This window comes from Brienomyrus brachyistius, chromosome 5, assembly GCF_023856365.1.
Source record: "Brienomyrus brachyistius isolate T26 chromosome 5, BBRACH_0.4, whole genome shotgun sequence".
NCBI classification, from domain to species: Eukaryota; Metazoa; Chordata; class Actinopteri; order Osteoglossiformes; family Mormyridae; genus Brienomyrus; species Brienomyrus brachyistius.
Window position 1 is genome coordinate 10,918,765 of NC_064537.1, and position 19,065 is coordinate 10,937,829.

The 19,065-nt window shown below is 51.2% G+C and overlaps 2 protein-coding genes across 3 annotated transcripts in view; one reads left to right on the forward strand and one right to left on the reverse strand.

Annotated features, from left to right (window-relative positions):
* ntn1a (netrin 1a) overlaps positions 1–19,065 on the forward strand; it is a 51,812-nt gene that overhangs the window by 31,504 nt on the left and 1,243 nt on the right. Inside the window, 6 exon segments of the mRNA XM_049013917.1 lie at positions 899–969; positions 971–1,078; positions 1,080–1,089; positions 7,790–7,939; positions 10,566–10,619; positions 14,675–14,749. Of these exon segments, the coding sequence (XP_048869874.1) occupies positions 899–969; positions 971–1,078; positions 1,080–1,089; positions 7,790–7,939; positions 10,566–10,619; positions 14,675–14,749 (468 nt within the window).
* The window catches only part of stx8 (syntaxin 8), a 49,853-nt gene continuing 33,552 nt past the window's right edge, over positions 2,765–19,065 (reverse strand). Inside the window, exons 8-9 of one of the 2 annotated variants that reach the window (XR_007398032.1) lie at positions 3,657–3,749; positions 2,765–2,947 (exon numbers count right to left, since the gene is read on the reverse strand). Coding sequence is in view for 1 of the 2 variants with exons in the window: in XM_049013916.1 (XP_048869873.1) it covers positions 6,642–6,682 (41 nt within the window). In the remaining variant the exon portion in view is untranslated. Of the gene's footprint in view, positions 2,948–3,656; positions 3,750–6,626; positions 6,683–19,065 lie in introns of those variants that run through there. The other variant, XM_049013916.1, reaches the window with a different exon arrangement.

Below are 19,065 nucleotides of genomic sequence, written 5' to 3' on the forward strand. Positions count from 1 at the left end.
AGCCCATTAGGTCCTGCTGAGATTTGGGAACCCCAGGCCCGAGATAAAAGCAGGGGGCAGGAAAACGGGATTGTAGGGAGCAGCCGAGGACGGTCCCGGGGCACCGGGGCCCAATTAGGAGCACGCTGCGAGTGCGATCACTGCCAAGCTCCCGGACGGCTGATACCCTCAGCTCTAGGCCACAGAGAAGAAGAAACTTTGCTCTGATTTGCGTTCTGACCTGGCGTGGGGGTGCGAGGGGGGGGTGCATGATGGTAAATAATGCATGAAGAGGTAGCGAGAGCCCCCCCCCCAGCTGGGATAACGAAGGTGAGTGGCGGCCAGGGAGCAGGCACCGAGGCGTCATGAATAAACATCAGCCTCTAATTAAACTCAGTGGCAGCGACTTCATTCATTAGCAAACAGGCAGCGGCGCCTCTGGTGGCCGCAGCGGAGATCCGGGCCGCATGGTGATGCGGCAGCCCGTCCTGTGGGTGCCTCCATTAAGCCGGAGCGGCCCAGGTGTTTAGCGCCTCGGCGCTGACCTCGTTAGCCAGCTCCTCTGTTCCCGCTCGCTCGCTCGTTCTCCCCTCTCTCTCGTGTGTGTGTGTGTGTGTGTGTATTTTCCCCTCACTGCCTATTTGTTAAGGCCTGAGTACAAAGTAAATTTTGCCTAAAGGTGGGATTTTATCTTATAAAAAAGATGTTTTTATGTTTTTGCGTGCAGCACTGCAGGACGCATTAAAAGCCCGACTGTGCGTTTGCTGAAGTGCGATGCAGGTTTTCGCAGAGGACACACGTGCACAGTGCAGTTCGGCTACCTCACCATCGCATTAACTTTCCTCTCTCTTGCCCCCCCCATACCCTGCTCTCCTCTCGAACCCCCCCCCCCACCCCCACCCACCCGACCCCCCTACAGCCTGCAACTGCAACCTGCATGCTCGCCGCTGCCGCTTCAACATGGAGCTGTACAAGCTGTCCGGGCGGCGCTAGTGGCGGCGTCTGCCTCAACTGCCGGCACAACACTGCGGGGCGGCACTGCCACTACTGCAAGGAGGGTCACTACCGGGACCTGGCCAAGCCCATCTCACACCGCAAGGGCCTGCAAGGGTGAGGGGGGCACAGGGCACATTAGTCCAATGACTGTTTTTGTCCCGTTTGTCCCTCTGTCTGTCTTGTCTCAATCCATCCTATCTATCTATCTATCTATCTATCTATCTATCTATCTATCTATCTATCTATCTATCTATCTATCTATCTATCTATCTATCTAGCAGGTGTTATTTTACTTTAATCTTTTTTCATTTCATTTTATTTTTTTGTGAATGAAGTAACTCAGTCATACCTGAATCTCAAATCAAAGTTAGGCCCTGTAACTATATCACAGCGTGTGCCACGAGTTTCTAAGGTGAGCAGCACAAAAAGTGGGAAATCTTTGAAGAGAACAGAAAAGGAAGGCAGCATTCCTGACCCCCCCCCCCCCAAATGTGGTCCTGTCAGCTATCTGACCTGGATGGGGCCCTCTGACACCCAAATATTTGGAATTTATTTGGGGATAGTCTGACAGGACAAGCAAAACAAACAGCGCAGAGGTGAGAAGTGATCCTCAATGAAGGTCAGGTGGGGGGGGGGTGGGGCTCACGCACAGGTGTGCAGCGGCCACGCTGGACTTCATGAGCGGCCCCTGAGATTAGGGACAAAAGCCTTGTACCTCTAAGCCCTCACAGCACCGCAGGGGAGATAACAGGAGCTCAGGCGCTGTGTAAACAAACAGCCATCACACCTTTACGCACCCCCTCAGTGGCCCCCATTCTGCCACCCTCTCTGATCCAGAAACGACCACTTTGATGGACAGGAGAAACAAAAAAGTTCAAAATAAACAAGCGGTGACAGACTGCTGGCCTTTCCGTTTGGGGGGGGGGGAGGGGGGGTGGGCTACAGGGGATTGATCCTGTCCCGAACAACTAGATCTCTCCAGTGTCCCCACCCCACTACCCAGATCCTGGTCGGGAATCTTCAACGGTTGTGACACCCGTTACATTTCCATTCCCATGCTATATTAAAAAATGATATATGTCAAAAGGTATAACAAAATACAACATTCAGAACTATTTAGAAATAAAAACACCTTTTCAAGATGAGGCTCATTAAAACTGGCATCTTCTACAGCTATTGTATTAAAGAACATGGCATCTTTATGGTCACTATTGGAATTAGCAGGAGACATGTCTGATGCTATGACTCTATCAATGTGACGCAGACCTGTGTATACTAGAAGCACTTCATTACACTATACTATGCTATGCTATACTATAGTACACTATACTATACTGCGCTATGCTATAGTACACTATACTATACTATATAGTACACTGTACTATGCTATGCTATACTATATAGTACATTGTACTATATTATGCTGCGCTATACTATACTATAGTACACTATACTATACTATGCTATACTATATAGTACACTGTACTATACTATGCTATGCTATACTATATAGTACACTATACTATGCTATGCTATACTATATATGCACACTCAAATATCTAAATAATACAGTCCAAAACATTTGATTTGTGGTGAACCATATGGATGTAAATAATATTTGCATGTACCCCCATTACTCCAACAAAAACCTCCAGTGGACCTTTGTGCAAATGCAGGGTTACAGTCCCGCTGGACGTGCCCAGCACCACGGTACCCCCTTACAAACACCCCCACCACCCCCCACACCCAGCTGTCACGCTTCATCTTGTATGTGGCAGGCTTAACTCACCCCGTGCACATTCCTCGATCCCGTGTCGACTCGAGTGGGAGACGCATAGCCAGGGGTGAGGTGATGTCATTTCATCCCTTTGGTGAACGTGGGTCGAGGTGAATTTTAAACACGCCGTCGTTGGGAAGACGAGGCTCGACAAACACACAGTCTTCAAAGAAGCACAAGGAATGCCAGTTTTTCCTTTAAGAGAGAGGAGCGACCCTAATGTCAAAATAGCAATTCTTGCCCTGAATTTGTATCAACATGCCCCAGTGTGTGCAAGCAACATTGATTACATCTGTTCTTCGTAGGATGTTTGACTGACACACAGAAGTCAAGGAGAATAATGAAAATCGATATAAATGTCATTATGACACGAATTCGGCTGCCCTGTTTCCGTATTCCAAGACCTTTGCAATTCAAAAGAGGACATAAATACGAATGACCAAGCTGGTCCCCGCTGACGCGGACCGTAAAAAAATGTGTAAAATGGAAAACATGCTTTATTTGAAAATCTAATGAAAAGCATTGTTTCTTAGTAAATGGTAAGGGACCTCAGTGGATTTCTGCGGAAAGCAAACAGGCAGGATTCGCAAATGGAATTAATACAAACTCCGGCCGTCACGGTGAATTAATTCCCGAGTACTTTTCAGTCCCTGGGATCAAATCCCCACTCGTTTCATGTAAATAAAATGAGGGAGAGCTCATCTGAATCTCTCTCAGGCCCTCGTTAAGTGCTCGATACACCCCGGCTTCTCCTCAGACAGAATATTGGATGTAATGTTCCGTACTCTGTGTACTGAAACACGGAACTCCTCCTCCTATCCAAAGTGCATTAGAGTGATATGCCAGAGCCTGGCCCAAGGGGGCGGCAAGTGAGAAGTGTCAGGCGGGGCCTGGGGCCTCATACCCGTGCAGTTGGGGACGTGGCAGCGGGTCGTGACCTCCTGGATCTGCTCGCCGTTCCCAGTGCCAGCTGCTTGACAGTCTCATTCAGCATTTCCTGAAAGTGCGCAGTAGGTTATTGGATCAAACCCCAATTTTAGGTTGAAGCCTGATGAAATCCAGTCAGACTCGGCGAGACAATGAAGACATTTATTTAATCGCCTGTCTGACGCTGTAATTATCGACATTAATCATTTCATCATTGCTGCACATTACATGACCTAATACAAGGGAGGATGGGGGGTGGGGGCATTGAGAAGGCTGACTGCGATGGAGGGGAATGACAAGGAGCTAGTTGGTCTCTTTCCTTGGGCCCCATATAGTCAGGTGTCCCCACCCCACCCAAAGACACCCCCCCGCCCACATATCTCTCTGCCTTGTGTTGGGTGTTGGAGAGGTATGGCCAAGGACACGACATTGGGTGTCAGAACAGGGAGCGTCTCGCTCTGCTAATTCTACTTGAACCCCCACTGGACTCCATGTTTCTTCACACTTTATATTTGCCGCCAAGTGGCACAGTTTTGGAAATCGCAAGCCAGTCATTAGGCAGACTCCGAGGGCTAATGTAATAATGAGCGAAAATCATTCACGCAGCACCTCGGTATTCGATTCCATCGAAGGAGAATCACAGCGCGGAATTCATGGACGTTTCAGCCGACAGCTGATACGGGGCACAGTCCTGTTCTAATTGGCTGGGGGGTTTACAGGGGCGGGGCCACAGCTGGAAGCTGATTAGCCCCTGAGAGCCCTCTATGCGATCACTCACCAATTCAAAACGTATCATTGGTTATTGAAATGATTGGACCCTCTGTATGAATTATGGCCCCACTGATGGCCCCCAACCTTCAAAAAAAAAAATCATAGTCACCCCTGATCACAGCTGAAATTTGACCCACAGCAGTAGTGAATATCAGATATACAGAGGAGACCTTGCATTGATCGGTAATCTGCGTCTTAGTGAATTTGCCGTGCACTTTTCCACCATCCCATGCTCATGTGCGAGCGGCCTCTTAACATTCCTGGTGAAAGATCTGCACCAGGTTTTTACAAGTGAAAGCAACATTATTCAAAGAAATTAGAAATGGGAATTGCATTTGCATTCTATTAAGAAGACAGATGTATAATTCTGTCACACCAGTCAAAGAATCTGATATTTACTGGACAAATAAAATAGATCCCTGTACGCCTTTAGGCTGGGAACGGACGTGGAAATGGAGAGTTATGTGTGTGACGTGAGCATTTTCACAGGAGCTCTGCAGATCGCTGAGGTGCCGTGTGACACGTACCGCCGGGTTCACCGACGCCTTTGTCGCCCATTGACCATAGGGCAGGTCCTTCTCTAATTTGTCCTGGTCCCCTGCTGTGCGTGATTATGGGAGACCCAGCAGCATGACCCCCGTGAGGACTGGAGGAGGGGGACCGCGCGGGATCATGGGAACTCTGACATCTTCTGTCACCATAGTAACTGCTCTTGATAAATGACACTATATCATATTACGTTTTCCTCCTTTTTCAATTCTGAAGTCACATGCAGCTCAGGGCTTTAGCTGATTCAGTTTGAATCCTGCCCAGGGTTTGTGTGTGAAGCGTTACAGTTGAGTATACAGTACTCATGCATTTAAGGTCTAGCAACCTTTTAGTTATTTTAGTAACATTGATCATTCAGCATTTCACATTTTACTCTGATCGTAGAGCTAGCTCCTTAACCACAACGCCCTCTGCTGTCCATACACGGTACACCATAAAACAATATGCCCTTGTCATGGGTGAATTTTAATCCATGCATTACTGACCCAGCGAGTGCTGTCTGGGTAGGACCTTGTGAACCACAAATGGTCTACTGAGGTCAGGATTGTAAAACAGCATTCTTTGTTCTGTGACCTCACTGCTTCATATTTTTATTATTATTATGAAAAAGTATGTTTCCCTATGGCTGTTTCCAATTTACCATGACAAGGTCTTTAACGATGTTTAGCATGAGACTGTAATTAGGGCGTGTGAGAAAACTTCAGCTCTGTAAATTACACAAGTGCTATTTTTAAACCAATGGACGTAAAAGAAACGGTCAAAAGAAGGAACAAAAACACAAAATATGACATACAAGAGACTTTCAAGAAAAGCAGAGCAGACGCTGTAACATAATCTGCATATTATTCCCAAATCAAGGGTCTCTTTTGTTCAAATTAACGTCAGACGTTACTGATGGTCAGCAGGGACCTAATTACGAAACAAAACCTCGGACGCCTTAGATACTTTCAACCTTGGATATTTTTTTTTTCTCCAAAAACCATGATTTTTCTTCTGATGCAAAAAACAAGAATAATCTAATGGAGAAGAAGAGTTCAAGCTCCCTTTATAGTAAATGTTTGACTGTGAAAAATTCTTCCTGCAAACAGTGGGCTTCAAAACGTGGCCTGCACTCCTACACACTTCATCCCAGCCTTCTTTTGCCAAGAGGTTTGCCAGCAGAACCCATTTCCAAGGGCCGAGTCACTAGTTCTTTAGAAGATCAGAGGCTCTCTGAAGATACGGAGGACTCACACCTTGGGTTGGGGGGGGGGGGGTGCAGGCCCGCCATTTCAGTGCCTGTGCACAACAAGTATGTCGAAAACACATGCGGCAAACACTCAGCTTATTAATAATAGTAATCAGCACAGGTATGCAGGAGCCTCGCTCGCAGAAGGGGTGAGCATTTGTGAGCAGGCAGCGCGAGAGCCTCCTATCTGCAGCCACCATCTGAAGTAGCTCTGAGGGATAGCGTAGCCACTTAAACGCTAAGTGGATGGCCACTTACTCACTCTCCAGATTCCTGGGCCCCCGGGATGATATCTGTAGCCAGACTCCACAGAGACCACAGATAGCCGACTCGCAGTGTGATGTGCACCTCGGAGCATCCGAATGGACAATTTCACCTCAGTTCACCGGACTGTGGCTGTCCTGTGGATCACCGCTACCATAGACCCAACACGAACCTGACAGGACTCACTCCCACTGTCAAAAAAATAGATGACACTGTGTTGACAGGAGAGTCAGAGAGGGATGCGGCTTTCACTCTGCAGGTATCAAAATCACCCAAAACAGGAAGTAGAACTTCACTGCACTCAGGCGATGAACTGGTGCTGCACGCGTGCTGTTAATGGCTCTCCAGGCCCCTATATGTCAACAGTGTCGGCTGAAGTGGAGGCCCATTGTATGCTTGGGACCGAAAGGCACTGACACTCGCAGACAGCTGCCCAAACCCCACATCACAGCGAGCGATGTGTCAAGCAGCCACCCTGTGCCGTGTGCAGGGTCTCCATGCCTTCCCGTGGTCACATGACTTTGCTCCGCGTGCTCCCAGGTGTCCCCTGCCTTGGGTTTGTAATCTGGCAGTGCCTCGCAGTTCAAAAGGTCATGTTATTAACGAATCCTGACATTCCACATGATCTATGGCCGTTCTGTTTCTGTAAGCACACAAAGTACATGAGCACCAAATTACAGCCTCCGCACTTCAGTGCTGAAATCGCAGCCGGGATGTGAGCAGGGGTAGAGGGAGCAGAGCTAGGTGATGTGAGCAGGGGTAGAGGGAGCAGAGCTAGGTGATGTGAGCAGGGGTAGAGGGAGCAGACCTAGGTGATGTGAGCAGGGGTAGAGGGAGCAGAGCTAGGTGATGTGAGCAGGGGTAGAGGGAGCAGAGCTAGGTGATGTGAGCAGGGGTAGAGGGAGCAGAGCTAGGTGATGTGAGCAGGGGTAGAGGGAGCAGACCTAGGTGATGTGAGCAGGGGTAGAGGGAGCAGACCTAGGTGATGTGAGCAGGGGTAGAGGGAGCAGACCTAGGTGATGTGAGCAGGGGTAGAGGGAGCAGACCTCGGTGATGTCACCGCAGCACCAAATGGGACTAACGTGGAAGATTATCTTTCTTGCATGGTTCATAGCACTCAGGTTGTACTTGTATAACTGTATGTGACAAACAAAGAATGTTGAATCTTGGCAAAAAAAAAACAAACAGCTGGGGTGGTGCTTCGAGGGGGGGGTGATCTTCATATCCCAGCATTCCAAGCGGCTGTTAGCCTCTCTACATTCGTGTCCCCCTCTTAGCCCCTCTCTCTGTTCCCGCAGCGTGCGAATGCCATCCTGTGGGAGCCGCCGGCAAAACCTGCAACCAGACGACGGGTCAGTGCCCCTGCAAAGACGGCGTGACGGGCACCACGTGCAACCGCTGCGCTAAGGGCTACCAGCAGAGCCGCTCCCCCATCGCCCCCTGCATCAGTACGTAGCCCCGCCTCCTCTTGCCCAAGCCCTGCTTACCAGATACAGCACAGATATCCTCATCTTAGGAGCGTCACATAAGATTAGATTAAAAACACACACGCGTGCGTGCGTGCGCGCGTGCATGCACACACACACACACACACGCACACACACACACACACACACACACACACACACACACACACACACAGAACCACAAAAAGACCAACTAAACATATCAGACAACAGGCACTTAAATAGAAACTGTTAACCAACTAACAAGAGGGCAGGTGTGGAACATGACAAATAGCCAATTAATGGGAGCATAAGGCAACAAGACACAGATGAAGAAATGAACACCAATGAACACAGAACTAAGGAACTTACAAGACCTGAAACTAAGGAAGCACTAGGAGAAAATCAAGAAACAAGTAAAACAGAACATAACCAAGGCAGGGACAATGAACCATAAACAAGACAAATTATAACACAGGGATAAATAATATCAAACTAAGGGTAAACCAAAACTGGGAAGCAAAGGAAACACTAGGAAAAACAGAAAACAAAGAAAGAAAGAAAGCTGGCTTCAAACCCACAACTGCAGAGTTATAGTGTTTGTACCACACACTCAGTGCATTGAGCCATGTAGCAGTCTAAAAAGTGAGGGAACAAACAAGGGTTAGACAAGGAGTGAAAAGCCGGGATGGCCAGTGACACCTGCTGGCCAAACAGGGTAGAGACACAAATGGTAGGGTTGGATGGGAGCTGACAATTTCCTGCTATGGGGCCTGGGTTCAAGTCTCAGACCTGGTTCAATGTGCTTGGAGGTTGCACATGGCTGCAGGCGGCTTCCTGTCCCGGATCACGGCGCTGGGTTGTATGTACCACGGCTGGTTCTGTGTAAATGCCAGCGTCAAAAAGAGGAACGTCGCGTAATGAGCACAATGCGTGTTTCAGAAAAGGTGCCTCTTGCAATGAAATTCAACTTGGAAACAGAACAAAGCCCCTCGTAAAAGGGATCTCAATCACAAAGATATTCTTGGCAGAGATGCAGAAAGATAAATTAAACCTATAAACCGACGAGAATAAGATTACATCGATTTCACTGGGAAAGTGTCACGGACAGAGGTGTGAAACTTGGAGACTGGACTGCTCGTGCGATTAAACTGGATATATGTGGGTTCTGATATAATCCCAGAATGATCTATTTCAGTTTTAGTAGCTCGATATTAAACTGAGTAACATCGAGCTCTCTGCCAAATTCAGCTTTAACAGAGAGGGAGTCGTCGTCCTGGCTGTGTGTAATTTACGACAATGAGGCACGTAAATCTATCGCAGACGGGTCCTGAAAATCTTTTTATTTAATCTGGCACATTGCCTTGATTCCAGATCCGCTATCAGACAGTTTCGGGGGGTCTGTTAACCGGGTCGCTGTGGAGTGCTGCTCTGAGTGAGTGCTCCAGGTTACTCAGCGATGCCGACCCACAGACGGGGGCCCCGTCTTGCCCGTAACGAGGCCCAGACGTGGTTGGGGCCCCGCGAAGTGGCGGGGCAGCATTTCCCAGCGGGCCGAAGATATTTCCAGCGAGCGCTGCAGAAGGACAGAGTCACACAAGGCAGAGAATTACTGACGCCTCAAAGCCAGTCCCCTCTATGATAATTCAATCAAAGTTTCACCTCGTCAAAGTACTTTAGCGAGGACTTCAGATCTCTGCCAGCCTTCCTCTGCTTATGAACTGAAAGCCCGTGCTTTGATCATGTGGATGGATTTTTATTCCATTAAGGCTGTTGAATAAAAAATTAGATCTACCTCTCGCTCGCAACTCCTGTCAAGATGGACAAAAAACAAATGCAGAACTCAGTCTGTGGGGTGAGGTTTCCCAGAAAGACATACGCCTGATCTGCTCTCTGAAAAGAGTCACTTCATTGAATTTGTCTTTACTGAAGCTTCATTTAAATATTAAATGCAAACAGCGTTAAGAGCTAAATACATTAGCATTGTTTGTCAAGTGTTACGGACGTTTTAAGAACCGATCAATTCAGCTTGACTGGCTGCCACGATCATTTATCATCCTAGCATCTGACCCAGATTTATTCATCAGATCAGTAAGTTTTCCCGTAACTCTGTAATGGCTGCACAGCCCTCAGCCCTTCAGAAGCTGTCTCTTCTTAACGGTCCCTGGCATGCTGACCCGCCAACCTCATTCCTGCTCCTTTTGAAGATCTTGCGGGTTTCCACAGTCATAGCAGACAGAGGTATTTCTACTGCGGCTGTCTTGCTCTTTTGGAGATAAGTCAGGCCCTCCCAACACGCATGACTGGGGGGGAATAGAGGAAATAACCAGTAATGGGTCAGGGAGACACAAGGATGGTAGCTGATGAGAGGGCATCTAAAAGAACAAGTGTGTGGATTGTAGCAACTGAAGATCATGCCTGACTGGTGTAGGACACACCAATCTGTCAGAGTGCCATCATCGGAAAACATTTCTACATCTAATCTCTGGTAATTCTTCCTCCAAGAAAAACGAAACAGACTCGCTCGTATCACTCAGCATCTAAATAAGCTTCGGCTTTTAGGTTTTCAGTTGAGTTTTAACAGCAATGCTTGGTTAACTTGTGCTTCATGCTCCCTCCCCGCTAACAGAGATTCCTGTGGCACCTCCCACGACGACTGCGAGCAGCACGGATGAGCCCACAGGTGAGCGAACTGACTGGATCAGAACCCTTTGAGGGACGCTGTCATCTAATTGGATCAGAACTCTCTCAGGGAACACAAAAAGCTAATTATATACTCACCGGCTGGAACGATATGAAAAAGTGTCGATGATTATCAACTCAAATGAGAATTTTCATGAAAAAACCTTGTTTCATCTCGGCAGAAAATGTCAGGTCTTAAAAAGCGTCGCAAGCAGGAGCAGATTAAATCCTCTGCGGAGCCCAGCGGCCAGTGATTCTCAGATTAACTTTATTTAATTGATCTTGCTGCAAACCGTGGATTTGGCAGCGTGCTCGTGTCCCTCCCCTGCAGGCTTATGCCGATGATTCTCATGGGATAATTAATTATACGTGTAATTATCAACAAGATCCCATGGCAGAGGCTCGTAAGTTCAGCTAAAATAAACCAGAACCATGAAATTGACTGTTCAAATGAACACATTTGTGCTATCTAGAATATATTAATGTTATTTAAAACAGTAGCACAGCTCTGCTACTCGGGGGGGGGGGGGAACAATAATGTCCTGAATTTACAGAGACTGCAGACAGACAGACAGACAGACAGACAGGCAGACAGACAGGCAGACAGACACAGATACTTTTGAGGTTGTTCTGTCTTGCCATTTCTCTCGTAAGATGATCATATGACTCTTAGATTTAACCAGTGAGGCTTTACTGCAGGTCTCCTAATGTTATTCAAATACCTATAGGGTTTTAAATCCAGCCAAGTGTGTTTCTGACCATGCATGGGAGTTATTTTACATTGACAAACAATATGTGTCATTCCAGGGTGGGTGTGGTGATGGGGGGGCTTGTGTTGTGTTTACAGCCATGAAAAGCCAACAAACAGGCCCACAGCAAACACGCCACTGCCCTCGTCCCACCAGGCATTGATTCGTCTTACTGGGATGCTAATTGGCGGGACGGCGGCATTGCAAATGAATCGCCGGCCCCTGACGTGCGTCGACTTGCGGGAGCTCGTCCAAACTCAAACTATTTAGGCACTGTATCACATAAAGAAAACAACAATCAATTACTATGCCATTTTAAAGTTACAGTTTAATCCAAGTACTGCACAGGCCCCCAGACAGGCTGATTAAACAACTTTATCGAGGCCGTCCTTTTGTTTTGAAGACGACTGAGCGTGTTTCTTTATGTAGGACTTTCTTCGCAGGATTCCCTTGTCATGTGTAGATACGTTCGTCCCTGTATGTTAATACACACCAGGCAGCAGAGCCACAGAGAACAATCATAACACATCCGGGTGGGGGGGGGCTCGTTCACCGGGGGCTGCTCTTGCTTACATTTCGATACCGTTTTGGTTTATAATCTGCCCGCATAATCATCGGCTGCTCCAGGCTCTCAAGGTTACATTTTTCCTACACGACTCCAGGAGCAGGACCGCCTTGTAAGCGGAGTGTGGCGGGTCGGGTCGTCGGATGGAGAGGTGCGACCCGGGAGTTGACAGACAGGGTTTGGGGGGGGGGGGGGTTGGGGGGGATGTAGCAGGACTGGTGTGACCACCCAGGAGATCTCAGCCGCAGACGCACGCATTACTGCCTGCCGGCCTTTGGGAGGACGCTGCCACGTGGCGGACTGTGACCTCATCCCGGTCGTCATTGTCAGCAGATGTGGTGGTCTTATCGGGGCATCCAACAACCCCTCCCTGCCCCCCCACCAGGTCCGGTGGGCATGCGGGGGGGGGGGGGGGGGGGGGGGGGGGGGGCAGACAGATGTGAGGTAGGTGGCTCCTTAGCATGGGGGGTGCGTGTTGGTGGAGACGGAATTATCTCCTGTACGAGGCCCCATGACCACACGGAGGGCAGACTGTACAGCCAAAACTGCAGACCAAACGTGCTCCGGTCTGCGGGACAGCTGCCAATGCCAGGGACGACCGTGATGATGCGTGTTTCTATCACAGACACTCCCGTGTGGCTCCCTGAATCTCCCAGGCTGCCGGGCCGGATCAGCGCACCCCTCTCAGATGCATCCCAGGGTTCAGTCTGGGAAACGGACTTATTAATAAAAGTCACCGTGGAAAAAAGTGTATCATCGCATTCCGGTCTCTTCCTTGTGATTTACCACTTGATGCCCCGAGGCCCGGTCTCTCTGGCGTGAACCCGGCCTCCTGCTCCAAAACCGCGGTCGATCTACTGGAACCAGCCGGTCAGAACTTATTTGGTCTGGCATCTGGAGCCACGCTGCACCCGGGCTGGTTTGAGGCTCTCTCACCATTTCGGGAATAAAATCTGACTTTATGGTTTTTTTATCCAGAAAGGAAATCGGACCTCCCCAGAGACTCCGTCTCCCGGTCCCTCACAGACCCCATTCCAGCACTTCCTGGCAGCAGCCTTAATCTAATTACCTGCTTTATTTGCCGAAATTTGTTTTGTGATCAATCTGACTGAGCATAAAACCCAGCCACCCCCCCAGCCTCACCAAGTCCCTGTTCATATGTTATTGCCTCAATATGCAGGTCTGTGTCTCTGTGCCACTGGCTTGCGTCAGACTGGTACAACAGCTACCCTCGCGATCTCCATCTCACCCCTTGGCCAATAAAACCAGCACTTCCTCTATCCCCCATCCAGTCCCAGGGGCCCCATGTCCCGGTGGGGGGGGGCTCCATTCGCGCTCCGTCTTTGGGAAAGTAGGGTCTTTTGGGGCGCAGGAGGCCTGCTTTCAGCCGGCTCGTTGGGCAGACACAAAGGGGGCGCTTGTCCGCGCTGCGGGAGACCAGCTTGCCGGGGCATGCCAGGGCCACCGCCTCTGAGGGTGCGCTAATGGGAACCGGGAGATATCAAAGGGAGGAATCACGCCAGCGTCCGGCGGCCCGCGGATAAACAAGCTGCCCCCCGGCACATTTAGATGGAAATCAGTCGTGGCTGATATGGACTCCCCTGTTTCATTTACACAAACACGCTCGCCGTCCGGCGCTGACTCGGGGTTTACCGAGAGTGCCCCCCTCCCCCTCGCGCCGGTGCATTCTTCCCCATTCCGTGGTTACCGCGGCAACCGCATTCACACACGGCATAATGGGAAATAAAAGGCAGGCATGGACACTGGGCCGTGCCACACAATGCAGTTTGTTCATATTCAGGCCGCCTGAAAGGCCCCTGCACCTCTCCAACTGGCCCGCGCCCCCCCCCCCCCACCACCACCACCCCCACCATCTCAAAAAAAAGGGCCTCCCCCTCATTGCAATGTTCCGGGACAGCCCAAGAAAGATATTCTGGATCCAATTTGTGTCAGTCGGGGAGAGGGTAAAACAAAAGTTCAGCCCCTATCACACATAGGCCGCGGAGGGGGGGGTCAGTAAGGCTCCTGAGGGGGGATATACCTCTATGCACAGCTATGCATTATAAATGCACATACCCCTGTCCCCACCCTGTCTGCCTCGGGGTGCGGTAAACTGGTGATCTGGAACAGACCCCCCCCAGCGCTGTGCTCCGAGGCCACGGAGCAATTTGGCTGGTGTGAGGTATTTATTTGTTCAGCGCTTAGGGCGGACACCAAAGGCCCCCGCCAACGCTTGACGGGCCGCTAATTTCCTCCCTGACCTCCCTTTGTGCCACGCTGACCCCCATCCGCAGGATCCCCATGCAATAAATGCCAAAGGTTGACATGGCCCGGGGTCGGGGGTGTCGGGGGTGGGGAGAGCTGACAAGGAGGGTTGTATAGGCCTTAATCAGTCCCACAGTGGCACTTTGACAGCAAAGGAGGGGGGCAGATTTTGTGTGTCTCTGAAAAGATCTGGGTGGCACAATAACCTCAGCCCAGCGGTCTCATTGTGGAGGCGGGGGGGGGGGGGGGGGGGGCGACGGGCGGACAGCCGTGGAATTTACCGGGTGGGACTTTTGTGGTTTTTTTGGTCTCTGTAACCCGGCACAATCGGAGTCGGCCGATGGGTTTCAGGCTGAGTAAAGGTATTCAAGAGGGGATTCCGAGGGAACTGCCCCACCCCACCCCACCCCCCCTCGCCCGTCGCCGTCATTTTAACAGAGCGTAATGTGTGCCTCTCTCTCCCCCATCCCTGCACAGATTGTGATTCCTACTGCAAGGCGTCCAAAGGAAAGCTGAAGATCAGCATGAAGAAGTACTGCAAGAAAGATCACGGTAAGCTCCTGGCGGAAGGCACACTTCCGCACCGATCCGAGCCATTTTCACGAAAATATGCAGGCGCTAAGCGGATCAGGCCGGGCTGGGGCGACGGCCAGGGGGCCTCGAGATTCTACAGCGGTCCTTATTAAGGGAGCATGCCTTAGCCTTTCCCCTGGCAGCATTCCTGGGGGGGGGGGGGTTTAGGAGGCATGGGAACTTAGCTACCAACACCGGCGCCCTCTATAGGTGGGGCTTCAGAGGGCATGGTCGGCATCGTCGTATTTACACTGTGGTCAGCTCCGTGTTTGCTGCACGGTGACGGGTCAAGGCGTCTCCAGGACCTTCAGTGAGCGTGAACTCGGCCTAGGAGCTGCGGAGAACCCAGGACCATGCGGCCATCCGGGGGGCTGACATCGCTGGTGCATCAAAATAGAAGGAAACTCAATGGACTAATTCATCATACGAAGACTCCCGCTGTGCCCAGCCATCCCACACAGCAGCCACGTGTCTTTTGTGTTGTTTACGGCTGTGAGACCGTTAATACTTTCTGGGTAATATATGATCGCGCTTCAGCCGTATATAGGCAGGCTACGGATGGCCCTGGATGGAGCGTCTCCTACCATCTGGCCTGCTTCCCGTGTTTACATTCGCTTCCCGTAAACGGTGGGCAGGATACCCGGGAAGACCCAGGGATTTGTGGGAAGGCTGGAGGCGGTTTGAGGCGGGATGGTTGGGTATTAATGGGGCGGCGAGTCTCACGGCTGCCACCCCCCCCCAGCTGCCGGGGTCACAGCATGCCCACCTGCCATGGGGATGTCCTCAGAGGGGCAGCTCCTGGGATGTCTGGCACGAGTTGGTTCCCTGTCAAACACCACAGAGCTGTGATGCATTGGATTTCCTTTCTACCTTTTTGTGTGTGTGTGTGTGTGTGTGTGTGTGTGTGGGGGGGGGGGGGTTGTGCCTGGGACTCCAAAGCATCAGACGGGCTGCAACAGGAGCCCCCACTGCTAGCTCTTACACTCCTCCTCAGTTACAAATTTCAGACAATTCCCTCCCCCACAGTGGGGCTCAGCGAGGGCCAGGCCTCCCTTCCCCAGCCCTCCATCATAGAAAGTTTGGCGACCTAATCCACTTTTTCTCAGCCCAGCCATCCTCTGGGGGGGCTTTGTGGCCATAAGGAACTCATGGGCGGGGGCAATGAGACATAGGTATTAAGGAAGTCGTTAGAAAACTCAGGAAGCGGGAGTCAATAATTGAACTCTGCGACAAGCATGCAGGCCCAAACACGCTATCCGCATACTCCGGACTGCAGGACACTGGGGGGGGGGGGGGGGGGGCAGGGGGGGTTGGCTGGGACTGTGCCCAAACCCACATCCTGAGTGGCGCCAGGTCAAGTCCTGAGACAGATTTAGCAAGTGTTCCGCCAAATGCCTGCAACGAAAAAAATAATAAACCTGGGTGGTGACTTCAAACCGTCGGCGGCTCCCGCGGACAGCGGCTGAGCTCCATCGCTGGACGGGGCTCTTCGGAGGGTCTGGCTGCTTCTCACACATGCCTGTGGTTTGATTTTTCTAAATATAATACTGTAAGAAGAATGGGAAGACGACTGCTGCAGAGGTCAAAGTATTACCATACTGGCCTGTCGAGGCGGCGCAAACTAAATGACCCCGAAAGGGGTTCGCTTACTCCTTCGCTTGAGCCTCCTTCTCCTGCCGTATATCCTGCCCTCCGCATAACACACATGCTAGCAATGAGCGCCTTCCAGTGGTACCGTGATGGACCAGCGGGGCGCTGAGGATTGTGCGTAAAATGGCAGGGAAACGGACAGCCACTGGAAGATGTTCTTTCCCTCTTGAAAATAATCACTCCGCACTGGATCACGCGGCGTATGACCGCTTATGGTTCGCATTAGGAGGTTCCGCTTATAGGAAGCTTCCGGCGTCTTCTCTGAGCGGCTTGGAGACTGAGGTTTTGTGGCCTGTGCCTCTCCAGTGACAGGAGAAGTGGAGTCTCTTCTAGATCGAGAGCAGAGGGTATTGGGGGGGGCGTGGGGGGGGGGCGGGGGCAGGAGCAGAGTGAGGAAAAGATGTTTTGTGGCTTCTGTACAGAGTCTGACACACCACAACCACAGTGGGGGGGCAGGGAGGGTGCAGATAGCATGTTATTGGCTGCGCTGGAAAGCAGACACCCCCATTACCTCCGCACAGGGACTTTTCTCTCTTTTCTGTCCATCTTTATTTTCCCCCCCCCCTCCCCCCCCAAGCTAAACCATTAATCACGCGACATTACAAAGCATCTCAAACCATAGCCCCCCGCCCCCAAGTGACAAATTACGCTAAGCGTCCCAGAATGATGGGCACGTTCCCAGCACTTCCAGTAGAGGACGCCGGCTCCCAGCTGGTGACTCCAGTTCTGGTCGCGCCCTCCCCCAGGTGGACGGCCTCTGCCCCCCCCTGAGCGCGAAGCGTGTATACAGAATCAGCATCAAATTGTAACAATACCAAAAAATTGATTTGATAAATACGTTGCCACTGGGGCAATATTCCACACACAAGAGTCGAGTAGTTTGGAAATCTCAGCTCATGGCCGATGGTGAAGGTTCTTCTTGTCTGACTTCAGCTCCATCACCTTCCCATTCTGTCCAAGAGGCTCAAACGGATTACACAGCGAGAGGCCATTTTGAGTGCCCCTCCCACCCCGGCTCATTTACCATTTCTGTCCGCCTTATTCGGTGATGCATCTTTAAATCATCTTTGGCGGTGGGGGGGGGAACACACCCCCAGTTAATTCACGCTACATCTCAGTAGGCATGATCCTCTGTTAACAAGCACGCAGGGTTGACCCCCCATCCCCCAAAACACAGATTCGAGGTCGTGATCTTGCCACCCAGTAGCGCCTGTGTGACATGGCAGTGGTGGCATGAATGCATTATGTGTTCATTCTCTGTCTGTGTGTGTTACTACAGTGATGGCGGGGGGAGAATATTCCCAGGCTGACACCCCTGGCAACAAACAATCAAAGGGAGCTCTGTCTGCCAGGATCTCATGCCCCTGTGGTCACCCAGTCAGAGTCTCTGGGCAGGAGTGCAGGCACGTGTGAGTGCCCCCCCCCCTTCTGGGTGACGTGTAGCTCTGAGCGTCGCTAAAGCCCCACCCCAATACCCCCTCTGCTGCTCCCTCTCTCCTCCTGCTCTCTTTGCCGGGACGTTCAGAGGGCTATGACAGGGCATATTGTACGCAAGGGCTGAAGAAGGTCCGTTCTTCTTCATCAATGAGCCATTCATGGCCAGAGCAGCCCACCTCCACCCACGAATGCCAGCCTCGGCCCCTGCGGGAACAGGGACGTCCCAGCAATCGTGGGTGGCAGCCTCCAGGTCCCATCCCTGCTTTGTCAATGTTGGGCGTGTGGTGGTCCCCCGTGTGACATCACTCTGTGTCACCTGAGCCCTAATGGCCCACAAAACCTTCTTGCCCTCTCCCATTTAGCCTGATACTGGGATGTAAACAAACCAAAAGGTCGGGAAAGCCGCTTCTGAAAGGATTAGCTTGTTAAGGAGGCCAAAACCCAATGGGCAATGTGTGGCTCAGAGGGTTAGGATGCCATATGACCAGAAGGTGATTGGTTTGAATCCCAGGGTCGGCAGACAAGTCACCTTCCGGCAGCCCAAAGAAAGGCTTAGTGCACGGCGGTTTATTGATAGACTACAGCTGCCCACTTTCTATCAGCGACTGGTACTGATTTGCTCAAACCTGTTCACCATGCAGCACCTCCGGAACGCGCCGTTTCCTGTTCCGCGGTGCTCAGCTGCAGTTGCACACTCCCCTGAGCAGAGCTGGGGTGGCTTTGGGAGCGACTGTGATCACTCCGGTGAGGATGCGCGCCCGGAGCGATGGCTCCACACCGCTACCCTCCGTCTGTCGCTTGCTCTCAGACTTTCCGGCTGCCAGCCGGAGCCCGTTCTGCTGCCAGAATGGATTACGTAAGCGTTGCCTAGAAAAGCCGCTGCGTGACAGAACGCAGGCTCCTGCTTCTGTTGTGGGAATCTGTAAGTCAGTCACTGGAGGGAGGCCGCAGCGATGCGGGCCTCCGGTAATAAGCGAAAAGCACGGGAAAGTCGCGAATGAGCGGCACCTGCAGGCAGCACGGAGACGTCAGCACAAGCCAATGCTGCTGCTTAGCGCTGATATCTGACAGACTGAACGCACTTTGAGGGAAGACAGCTAACACTGCTGTCTCTCAGCTCCAGGGTAGTGTGTCTGGCAGTTCGCCGCATGTGTAAATCACAGAGGCGGCCGCAGTCTTGCATTTACACCACGTTTCTCTGCAGGTTT